The sequence below is a fragment of the Budorcas taxicolor genome, chromosome 10 (genome assembly GCF_023091745.1).
Source record: "Budorcas taxicolor isolate Tak-1 chromosome 10, Takin1.1, whole genome shotgun sequence".
NCBI lineage: Eukaryota > Metazoa > Chordata > Mammalia > Artiodactyla > Bovidae > Budorcas > Budorcas taxicolor.
Genome location: NC_068919.1, coordinates 85,990,907 through 86,003,477, shown reverse-complemented (window position 1 = coordinate 86,003,477; position 12,571 = coordinate 85,990,907). Strand labels below are relative to the sequence as shown.

At 50.2% G+C, this 12,571-nt stretch overlaps 1 protein-coding gene across 1 annotated transcript in view; it reads right to left on the bottom strand.

Moving 5' to 3' along the window:
• Window positions 1–12,571, bottom strand: part of ESRRB (estrogen related receptor beta) — a 186,631-nt gene that overhangs the window by 29,302 nt on the left and 144,758 nt on the right. The window contains exon 3 of the mRNA XM_052646699.1: window positions 7,650–7,766. Within this exon, the coding sequence (XP_052502659.1) occupies window positions 7,650–7,766 (117 nt within the window). The remainder of the gene's footprint in view (window positions 1–7,649; window positions 7,767–12,571) is intronic.

The window sequence follows — 12,571 nt, the reverse complement described above, 5'->3', positions numbered from 1 at the left end:
GCCATATCATAATATGAAGTGTGCCTTGCACTTGGCCCCCTACAAGCCCAGAGAATGAAACCTTTGTCACGTGAGTGAATGTTCCTCGATTCTTTGTCTCGTCACAAAAAAGGTTTGGAGTGACGGACGTTAAAGCCCCCTCGGCATGTCACAACTCTCAGGTCTTGGATAGACCGTGTTATAGCTCTCAGGTCTCGTATGGACCACGTTACAGCTCTTAGACAAATCAGTGTTACAGCTCTACTTTACTTAGAAGATAGCAGGAAAATCCATTTTCAAGGCGTGAGGGCACGTCGATCTAAAGACACGAGGAGAAGAGCGCCCCAGCACGCGGGGGAAAGAGAGAGAGCTAGCTTGGGCTCCTCTTTTTATATGTTATCTCTCCCTGGGCCTGTCCTATGTAAATTGGGCCAGCCAGGAGTGTTGTTTGTTTCACCTGAGGTCCTCACTCAGGTCCTCGGACCTCCTTTTGTTTCATTTCCTTGTTTCATTTTCACGGGCTTTTCCCTTCCTTGCCTTGTAGCCACCGCCATTTTGGACTCCTTTCCCTTGTCCTGCCTGCCTAACACCTTGCAGGTGGATAAACTCCCACGCCGCCTAGCTCTCCAGGGCTTGTGCCAGCCGCTCCAGAGTGGGTGAGATGGCACCAGGGGATGAGGTCCTAGCTTTCTGCCTTTTAAAGACATGTCCACTCTCTTGCTGCTCTCTCCTCTGGACCCTTCCCACCCAGAGCACTATGTCCCCAAGGACATTTCGGCAGGGCTGAGTTATCCCTGCATTTCCAGCTACCAAGAAGTCTCTAAAACTGAACACCTAACCAGGAAAAGCTGTTTCAGCCCAGTCTCTCTTTCCATTCCCTTCCTCTTCTTCCCATCTGAGGACAGGCTCTAGGCTACTGGCCAAGGCATCTACAGTGAGTTGGACTGGGCTTCTTAGAAGGAATTCCTGGGACTTCCCTGGTGACCTAGTGGTTAAGACTGTGCCATGCAATGCAGGGGAGAAGGGTTTGAAGCCCGCTCACTGCAACTACTGAGCTTGCGCCCTCTGAAACCTGTGTGCCACAACTACTGAAGCCCAGGTGCTCTGGACCCCACACAGCACAACTAGAGAGTCCAAGAACCATAGTGAAAGACCCCACACGATGCAGTGACTATCTCACATACCTTAACTAAACCCAGCACAGCTAAATACATTTCTTAAAAAAAGAATGAATTCCTGTATAACTAAGGAGACTAGATTCCCCCCAGCTTGAATTTTTACTAGCTGTGTGGCCTTGGGCAAATCACTTGAACTCAGCTGCACTAGATCAGTCATGGCAAAAAGCTGTCAGCTACGCCACCACCCTCCATTTCCTAGTCTGTGGCAGACATTGCTAATCAATCACGGCACTCTTGCCTACTGATCCTGGGTTCTGCCTAAGAAGCCTTTCAATCATGCATTCTAGGCAGTTGCCCCACACCCTAGAGTCGACAGTTCACCTAAAAGCAGTTTGCCATCCTGAAGTCAGCTCACTGCACTCAAAAGTCAAGTCCAGCAAAATCCAAGACTAACATGGAGAAGGCAGATTAGGAATGCATTTTTACAGTAGCAGGTTAAGAAAACACGTTTTTTTTTTTTTTTTAATTGACACAGAAATGCAAACCATAAAGGAAAAGACTGATACATTCAATTTATTACAATTACTAACTTCTGTCCATCAAAGAACTCCATAAAGAAAGCTGCAAATGAGATCTTTATAATACCAGCAACTGCAAAAATGACTAATAAAATGGCCAGAATATATGGAAAAATTGGGGACAGGCTCAGATAAGCAACTCATGGAGCACAGCCCTGTGCTGGGAAAGATTGAGGGCAGGAGGAAAAGGGGATGACAAAGGATGAGATGGTTGGATGGCGCCACTGATTCAATGGACGTGAGTTTGAGCAAGCTCTGGGAGATGGTAAAGGACAGGGAAGCCTGGTGTGCTGCAGTTCACGGGGTCACAAAGAGTTGGACACAACTGAGCGACTGAACAACGAGAACAGCATATTGTCTGTGGCCGTGTTCACATGACAACCGCAGAGTTAAATAGACAGAGACCTTTCGGCCCACAAAGCCAAATGTATGTATCCGGCTGACTCCTGTAATACAGAAATGAAAATAAATGAATTACAGAACCACGCAACAAGAAGCATTCATCTCAGAAATACTGACTAAAATAACCAAGAGAGAGAAGAATATGTATAGCATAATTTCATTTAAAACTAAAAAACATGATATGATTCAAGATACAAACCTATGATAAAACTACAAAGAAAGGCAAGGAAAAATAATGTGAAATCAGGATAAAAGGGAACCTCAAAAGTCAGGGTAAAATTTCTTTTTCTTAGATAGTATGGACAGGACCAGTGTTTTTCCTACTTTACACGTGTTTTTGGCAAATAACAATGCCTGTCCTTTAAGATATGTTCTTTTCTTTTTCCATGCTGACAGTTTTAGCCGGACAAATGGCAGTCCCAGCTAAAGACTACAGTTCCCAGACATCCTTGCGTAGATGTGTGGCCACGTGACTAGATTCCACCAATGGGCTGTAAATGGAAGAACCTGTACCACTCCGGCTCCAGCCATTGGAATGATTTGATGTAGGGTTTACTTCCTTTTGGTTGTCTGGGGATGGGGATAACTGGGTCCACTTGCTAAGGATGCTAAAGCTGCCTAAACAGTTCTGGATCACCCTTGACTCTTTGGACTCTTGACTCTTTCTCTATTTAATGAGAAAGAATTAAAATTCCATCTTGCTTAAGTCTGAGTTTTTTGTTTTGAGGGAGGCAGTCTCTTTGCACAGAAGTTTAGACTTACTTTAACTAATATAATATACTGTAAATATTTTTCTGGATCTACTACATGCTTACTTTTTAAGGGACTGTTTTGCTTGTTTTTGTGTTTTTATTTTTAAAATGGATGCATATAGTAAGTGCTGTCAACTCTTCAGGAAAGTTGCATTGAGAAAGGCAGCAGGGTAAGATAGCAGTAGCTGAACAGAGATAAAGTTTGGATCAAAGTACAGTTGTGAAAGTGAAAGTCGCTCAGTTGTGTCCAACTCTTTGCAACCCAGGCCAGAATACTGGAGTGGGTAGTCTTTCCCTTCTCCAGGGGGTCTTCCCAACCCAGGGATTGAACCCAGGTCTCCTATATTGTAGGCAGATTCTTTACCAGCTGAGCTACCAGGGACAGTTGTGGGTTTTCTAATTAAATTTTGTTTCTGTGCTGATGAAAATGATCCAGCAGTGAGGAAGGTTTGATGGGGCTGGAAGCAGACATGATATTATGTGAAGTCCCTGATAGAGAGGAATGCAAGTTAGAGCAGAGGTGGGGAGATGATTGACTTTTGATAGGAAAAGAAATACTTCTAACAAGAGTGAAGATGGAAAACAAGTGGGAAGGTTTGTGGATTCAACAGCAGGAAGTTTAGAAATTCCCTATTTAACTGTTTCTATTTTCTCAAGCAAATATGAAGCAAGGTCATCAGCCAAAGAGCAGGGAGGGAGGCTACAGGAGATTCAAAACTGCCCTCTGGAACACAGAAGAAATCAATGATTTAGCACAATGTGGAATCTCTCAAATCAATGACCGACATCTTACTTTGTGGTACAACTCTAGGGGCTTTCCCCAGTGAATGGAGAGCAAGATGAATCAGGCACTATTATCATTTCCGTTTTACAGAGGAGGAAAGGGAGGCTTAAGAAGTAAATCACCCAAGGAGCTGATAAATGTGCTACCAGGGTTTTACAGGATCTATATGACCACTGAACCTGTTATCCAATGTCCAATGAGCCAAGGCCCTGAATGAACAGCAAGAGCTCAGCACAGACAAGACCATCTTCTGTGACTTCATTCAATCAACACAGTTTCTCAACCAGAGTCATCAAGTCATTGAGGCTGAGTGGCCCCAGGGGTGAGGCCACACGGGAAGATATTGGGCACCATCAGCTAGCTGTGTGTGCCTGTGCATATGTGCCTGTAGGGTGGAAAGTGGTTCAGGGCGATACAAACATCCCTGAGTTCCTGGGCTCTAGTTCAAAACTGTTCTCTGAAGTGTTCAAGAGTTGTTTTGTTTCAGAACACTAATGTATTTTAGAAAAGAAAGAGAATTTTTAAAGGCAAGTCATCTCTCATCCTCTTTCTTCATTCATAGGGCCAGAGAAATGGTATTTCTGGCATGGGCTACAGGCAGGAAACTCTATAAATACAAAGCCATTAAATCCCATGCAGCGGGCACCTGATCGGGGCCGCCTTTTAATTTCCTGACATGAGCTGGCCACTAACCCAATTACCCAGAATCCCTGGAGGAGCCCTCTGCCTTCCCAACAAGCACAAAGAGAGTGAAAGCGTATTGCATGGACGGCAGCCCAGCTTTCACGGAAATCAAATATCTTTTAGAAAACACTTGGGGAAAGGCAAGCCCGGGGCTGAGGGGAGGAGCAAAGGGAGTGGGCCTGGGAGGCTGGGGGCCTGAGGGAGGTAAAGTGAGGTGAGGAGAAGAAGTTTGCAGGGACAATCTGTGCAGGGTGATTTGCTGAATTTCCAGCTGTGTGGGGGTGGGGGTGGGGTGGGGTGCTGTGAAATGTAGCAAATGGCTTTCCAGGTTCTCCTGGCTTAGGGGCCATGAGGCCACACCCTCACCCATCAGGGGAGACTCTCTCCACAGTCGTCCCAAGGCAGCCCCTCTCATCCTCACTTTAGACCCCAGATGGGGTCTGCCCAAGGCAGATGCTGCCTCCAAGACTCCCACCAGCAAATCCAGGAAGATAATCAGGGCAGCTGGACACCAATACGCCCCGCCTAATACAGTGGTCAGATTTTCAAAAAGTTGAGTGCAAACAAGACCATCTTTGAATCAAATACTGTTTGAATGTACCAGGGAAGTGGACCTCTTAAAGCAACCCCACAGCAGATCTTACTAAGGAATTGTCCCATCTGGGCCTCACCTTGGCCTGGCGATGGAGAACAGGTTTCAGCATCAACACCCCTGCTCCACAGGTGAAGAAACAGGTGTGTGAGAAACAACAGACACGGCAAGGACACCTCAGAGTCAGGAGAGGACGTGGGCACCAACTCCCAGCCCAGAGCAGATTTTGTATTCGGTTTCTTATAAAGAGAATCATCACCCTTTTCCCTGAAGACACAGATGTTCAAACACTGAGTTAAAGTGAGACAGACCCTTGGACATCACCTAGGTTCCAGAGCTGAAGCTTCCAGAGCCAACAGCAGCCTTGAGGCAGAGGCTGAGCCAAAGAAAGCCCCACTTCTGACTTCCCTGGCAGGTGCTAGGCCCCCCTCCCCCCAAATCACATGGGAACCTCTCAGTTCATTTTACTTAAGAAAGAAAGACTGTAAAAGGCAACCAGAGCTGCTATAGATACAAGAGGGAAACAGGTGGGGAGGAGGGGGAAGGTGGCCTTCCATTCTCCACTTCCCCGGGCCCCTCCCCCAGAAGACCCAGGAGCCCAGAGCCTGGCTCCCCGACACCCGGGGCCGCCATGGAGCCTTGAAGATGGCAGGCCACCTTGGGGAAGACTGGAGTCTGCATTTCAGGGTCAGGTCAGAGTCTGAAAGGAATCAGAGGGAGGCTAGGAGTCTGTGCTGACTCTGGGGACCTGGGCTCCCTGCTCATGGTGGGGGCCAAGGTGGAGGGGGGTGGCACCCCCCAAACAAAAGCAGGAGCCAGGGCAGCTGCCAAGAGCTACTGCCTGGCAGAGACCCAGGCTCGGCAATAAGGTACATTCCTCCTAAGGGACTGGTCCCCGTGGAGCTCCTGATCCCAGCATCTTGCCAAGGCTCGGTAACATGGGATAAGCTCAATGAGCTAAACGGAAGCCTTGGAGCCTTTGTGTCACATTCCCTCGCCAACTATGGGGGCAGGGCAGGGCCAGGGAGGGGAGCGTTCTAGGGTCTATGCCTCCTCCTGGGGCCCAAGCTCCTGAGAGACCTTGGGCCGGACCCCGGGAAGGTCACCTAACACATGCGCCCGGCTCCCGCCAACAGCTTCAGACACCCACTCTGCATGTGATCTCAGGTTCATGCTCCCCCCACCCCCCAGCATCCCATGCCAGCATCCTGGGGCACACAACATCCATCTCACTCCTCTTAAATGGCTGGGCTGCTGCCACCGATGGATTGCACCCTTGGCCATCTGCTTCCTGGCCTGTGTGGATCTCCCTCATCATTCCCCTTTTCTGGAGGCCACTAGGAAGTACCCCGACTCTCTTCCCATCACTGGGTAGTCCCTAAAAAAAAACTCTGTTCAAGGGTTGCCAAGTGGTCTGGAGATTGAGAGGCTAGCCCCACTTTTTCCTTCTCTCTCTGTCCTTGGGACTGGCAGCCTCCCCAAGCCCTGACCTGTGCCATGGGGAGGAGACACAGCAGAGCACAGAGAAGCTCCAGGCCCTAGGCTCTGGGACGCACACCCCTCAAACCAGCATGAGTCCTCCCACTGAATTTGAAGGTTTGTCCCCCTTCAAATTCAGGAGTATATTGACAGCAGTCAGCTTCCTTCAGCTCCCATTTCTTCAGATGCTGTAAAATATGCTGAGAAAGGCTATACACCCCACCTGGGAAGGATCCCAGGGCCCCAAATCATAAAACGCTAATCTGTAAGAGTTGTCTCTGGTTCCCCTTCAAAGAGAGGGAAGGAGAGAAACACACACACACACACAAACCATTTCCAAGTGCGCTACTCAATGAGGGTCATCAGCCTGAGTAGGTGGATGGGGAAGGTGGAGGAGAGACCAAGAGCTGTGCTGTCCTAATAACGAGAAGCACGGTCACTTTAAATTTTCTACTCGCCACCCTAAAGAAGGTTAAAAAGAAGCTGGTGATGTCAATGTCATAATATGCTTTGTGTAATTCAGTATACCCAGATAATCATCATCTCAACATGTAACCTTTTAAAAATTATTACTGCCATATTTTACAGGCCTTTTCACCATCCTAGTAAGTCTTCGAAGTCTGGGGTGTGTTTTACACTTAAAAGGTGTAGCTCGTGCTGCCATGCTGGATGGCGCGGCGCTAGAGGAGAAACGGAGGCACAGGACAGAGAGGGAGAGGGCAGGGGACAGGGGAGGGGGAACTCACTCGCCAGGTGATGGCCATGTCTGGGGCACCTGCCGAAGCAGAGGCTGACCCTGGCAGGTGAAGAGTACGGGACTTGCCATCCTCGGTCTTAAAGTCTCTGCAGCCCCACACTCCATGGGCCACTGAGCATCTCAAGCCCGCCTTCCCCAGGAGGACAGGAAGGGTACTTGTTCCCGAGGAGAGCCTTTCCCAGAAGCACCAAGCCAGCTTTCTAAGGGCCAAATGGGGCTGTGATTCCCCAAAGGACCATTGGTGGAGGATTTCCAACCTCCTGCTTCCTAACCCCCCCAACTCCCGATGATGTGGAGAGCTCTGCAGAGGCTGGGGGGCTGCACATCTGCCTCCAGGGGGTGTGAGATGGCAACCCCGGGGACGGGGCCCTCACCTGGGCTGCAGGGAGAGACCTGTATCTGGGTGCTGCCCGGGGAGCACGTCCAGAACTTGCTGGCATCTCCCGGGGGATCTGAGCCTCCCCAGGGGAAGGTGAGACCCGGGCCTCGGTTCGGCCCCATGCGGCCAAAGGGGGGGCTCTTACCTTCCTTCAACATCCCCACTTTGAGGCATTTCATGAAGCGACAGGCCTGGCAGGACTTGCGCCTCCGTTTCGTGATCTCACATTCATTGGTGGCCGGGCAGCTGTACTCGATGTTGCCTGGAAGCAGACACAGAAGGGTTGCCGGGTGCGTCCGGGCCCCCCGCCCCAACCCGCCGGCCACAGGCTAGATGGGGATTCACTGATCAGCTCACCACTCCCCACACTGCCCCCAGGTCCCCACGGGGCAGTGGCTGTCAAAGGATGAAGAGCTCCGAGGTACTTTTCTGGGTGTTTCCAGCTCTCTTAAACAGAGACCCCAGGGCCAGAGGTCAGGTCGGCCAGGCAGCCACAGCTTTGAAGAACGGTCACCCAGTTTCAAACAAGCTCAGCACAAGATGTGAGGTTTTTTTAATTAAAAAAAATATGTATTTTTTTTACATGCACGCAGTGCTCTATTTATTTATGGCTGCGCTGGGTCTCCACTGCTGCATGGGCTTTCTCTAGTTGAGGCCAGCAGGGGCTAGTCCCTAGCTGTGGTGCAGGCTTCTCATGGCTGTGGGCGTGTGAGATGGCTTTCTCTTGCTGCAGAGCACAGACTCTAGGCACGGGGGCCTCAGTCGTTGTGGCTCGCGGACTTAGGTGCTCCGCAGCACGTGGAATCCTCCCAGACCACGGCTTGAGTCCGTGTCCCCTGCACCACCAGTGGACTGTCACCCACTGTGTCGCCAGGGAAGCCCTGGTCACCCACTGACCTGGGACCTCAAAACTCACTGAGCTGACATTTTATCCAAGGCAAAGAAATTTTATCCCCCTGCTGACCGGTCCTCTGCCCTCCAGCCTGGGCCCCAACTCATGGGAAAAGCCTCTTGGCAGCTCTGAGCCCACAGGGGCCAGGGGCCTACCTCCCACATCCCACGGCCGAGGCCCAGGCCACCCAGCTTGGCTGACCTCGAGAAAAATCACTTTTCTATCACCAAGTCACAGTTTCCTCATCTGCAAAACAGTGTAATAACTGCTAAATGAAGGATCAAGCAAGACCATGGATATAAAACTTCTTTAAAAATTGTAAAGCGTGATTCAACGGGAGCTGGTGAATTTATAAGCACAGTTCCTCGATGCAGAGGGAATTTGTGATTAATTTTCCATGTCACCCCTTAAATGGGTGATACTGATGAGTTCCATGAACCTGGCCCCATGCCACAGAGGCTGTGAGACCCCAAAAAGACAAGAGGTGTGCTGCTCAGCACGTCATCGCAATGGCCTGAAACCAGCTCCTGCCGCACAGAAGGCAGGCAAGACAAACCTGCGGAATGAACGATCGACCAAACGCTCACAGCAATTTCATGAAGTCGGTGCTCACACCATCCCGTTTATAGATGAGAAACCGGAGGTTTCCAGAGTGGTTTTGAGCCAAGTAACTGTATAAGTCTTGCTCAAAATGAAAGCGTCTGACTCTTTTGCGACCCCATGGACTGCAGCCCCTCAGGCTCCTCTGTCCATGGGATTCTCCAGGCAAGAATACTGGAGTGGGTTTTCATTCCCTTCTCCAGGGGATCTTCCTGACCTAGGGGTCAAACCCCGGTCTCCCGCATTGCAGGCAGACTCTTTACCATCTGAGCCGATAAACTGATCTTCAAATGCTCTGCGAAGGCCACTATTCCTCTTCAGGCCTCTTCCTGGGAGGGCTGACAGCACAATTAGGAGAGGCTGCAGCTGTCTTTCTTATTTTTTTTCTTAAATTTTTGTTGTTGTTGTTCATCATGAATTTTTTGCATCATTTCTTATCTTTATTTTTTGGCCACTTCCCGCGGCATGTAGGGTCTTAGTTCCCCAACCAGGGATCCAACTCATGCTCCCTGGGCTGGAAGCATGGAGTCTTAACCCCTGGGCCACCAGGGCAGTCTCTGGAGCTGCCCTTCTAACGTTGGGGTGCAGCCTCTGTCCTGAGCACCCTCACTGGTCCACGTTCATCTCACAAATGTGCACTGTGCAGCCGTCACAAGCCTCGAGGCCAAAGGAAAGGCAGTGGGGTTGAGGGGAGGGCAGGCGGGGGAAGGGAGCGGAACTGCCAGAGGAGCAGGGGAGGCAGGCAGGAGGAAGACACAGCACGGGACCGTGCACCGCAGTGCACCGCAGTGGACCGCAGTGCACCGCAGTGGACCGCAGTGGACCGCAGTGCACCGCAGTGTTGTTTTGCGTTTGTGTTGCCTCCTCAGCACCCGTCCCCCTTCCCAGTCGGTGCAGTCTGCTTGAGTCTGTGGTTTTCAGAGAACAGACTCTGAACTGGTACAAACCATCTGTCCCCACGCCCATCCAGGTGCCCCCTCCTCATGGAGCAGGGATAAGTAATGCCCATCACGCCACCTGCCCGGATTTCCCTCCAGAACCCAGCTCGCCCAGAAAGGATGCTGCCTGGCACAGAGCAGCCTCCGAAAGGCCACACCCAGCCCAGGATAGGGCTCAAAAGGGCAACTCCCAGGCCTGCCTGTCCTTGGAATTCCCCACACATAACCCCTCCATTTTAGCAGTAATAATAGCCACCTTTATTGTGCACCTACTATGTGCTCCCTCCAGCCTCACGATGACCCTCTGGGACCCACCAGTGCCCCATTTCACAGATCAAGACACTGAGACCTGGGGAGCTGAAGTGAGTTACCCAAGGCCACACGGAGCCCCTGTGCCACCCCTGACCCCCACAAGGAGCTTGAGGACCTCAGACAGGCCCCTGCACCAACCTAGCAACTAAGGTGGTCTAGAGATAGGGGAGGCTGTCCTCAGGTGTCCCGGTGCCTCAGTCTCCCCAGGTTGCATTTGGAAACCACTTACTATCGGATTTTCAGAGAACAAGCATGAACCATTTCTACCACCAAAAAATGCTTTGAGTAATGACACTGAATGAGTGAAACTCGCTCAGACATGTCTGACTCCTAGTGACCCCATGGACTGTAACCCACCAGGTTCCTCCGTCCATGGGATTCTTCAGACAAGAATACTGGAGTGGGTTGCCATTTCCTTCTCCAGGGGATTTTCTCGACCCAGGGATTGAACCCAGGTCTCCTGCATTGTAGGCAGATTCATTTATTGTCTGAGCCACCAGGGAAGCCCAGCCTCCCCAAGTAATGACATTATTGAGCTGCAATTACAAGGTGCCTAATATACAGAGTACTCACCACAGCTCAGTGAGGATTCTGATCCCCATTTTTTACCAGTAAGAAAACTGAGGCTCACAGATGTCTGGAGCACCTTACAGATCCCACTCTTTTTTTTTTTTTTCTTAATTTTTTTTCTCCAATATACAGCATGCAGGATCCTAGTTTCCTAACCAGGGATTGAACCTGCGCCCCCTGAGTCTTAACCACTGGATCACCAGGGAAATTCCTCTCATTCTCATTCTTAAGTCCAGCCAGCACCATCTTTCTGCAGGCAGGGGGTCCAAAGGTCATCCTCTGTGGAGGATGGGAGATAAAGAGGATAAAGATTTTGTGTGCCCCTCCCTTCTATGACCTGACCATAATCATCTCATAGGTAACTTGTGTAACTTCAGGGGAAATAACTTCAATATTCACATAAGCATGATAAAAGAGAAACAAGGAAGGGATAAATCAGGAGCTTGGGATGAACAGATACAAACTGTTATATATAAAACAGATAACAAGGACCTGCGTATAGCTCAAAGGACTATATTCAATACCCTGTAATAACCTATAAGGAAAAGAATTTGAAAAAGAATATATTTGTGTATAACAATCACTTTGCTGTATGGCAGAAATTAACACATTGTAAAAAAGAGAGAGAGAAAGGAGGAAACCCCATACATAAGCCAATTCGTCTGTCCTAGCTTAGAAGGCTCTGCAGAGTTTATCCCTGGCCTCCATCCCACTCCCCCACCTCACCTCCAGCCTCACCTTCCCCATTGCTCTACGTAACTATCAGTTCGGGGACTTCCTAGGCCCCCAGGCCTTTGAGCCGTAGAACAAGCCCACCCTGCTCCCTCCACCTCCTCGCCTCACCTGCCCGCACCTGCACCTCCAGGACCCCCTTGGGAAGGTGCTCCTTCTGTCCATCACCCGGATCACCGCTGTCTTCTCCTCCTCCCAGACCACTCCTCTCCATCGTCCCCGTGCCTGGCACACAGTAGGCACTCAATGCACACTGAGATCTGACACTGACGAGGGTTTGTTATGAAGCGGCTGGAGTTCTGCTCTTCATATGTTGAATCTTTCCCTTTCCCAAGGTGAACATCTTCCTCTCCTATAGGTGAGAAGGTTGAGGCTCCGGTTCTGCTCTGCTCCACTGGGCTGTGGGCTCACTGGGCCTGGGGCATGGGGACTCGGGCCCCCTTGAGATGTCACTTCCAGGCAGCTAAGTGTTTGTCTCAGCCCCTCGGCCAGCCCTGTCAATCCCTTGAAGGACAGATCTTGGGTTTCTCGGGGTTGTCATTCTAGCCCGGGGTCAATAAGTGTCTGTTGATTTGGTACCAGTGTTCTCCCTGGACAAGAGACTAAGCATTAACAACAAGAACCTAGAGATGTTCTTGACCCTGTGTATGTGTGTGTGTGTGTGTGAGAGAGAGAGAGAGAGAGAGAGAGAAATCTAATTTTATTTATTTATTTTTGTTCTCTTCAATTTGTTTTATGGCCCCAGCGGCTGGCTGCCAGCAAACCCAGGCTGGTGGCCTTGCCTTGTAATTTCTGTAAGTGCCTTCTCGATAAAGTGATGAGATTAATTCATCAGAATTCCTGTGGTCTCTGGAGGGCAGTCTAGAAAAGCACAGGAGCAGGGAGGGGGATACACACACACTCACACTCACACACACACACACTCACCATGGCTGAGGGGTGGGAGGGTTGGGGGTGGGCTCTCCAAGGACATGGCCAGCATCTAACATAAATTCAGCATTCTGACTTAGGAGTGTGCCCAGC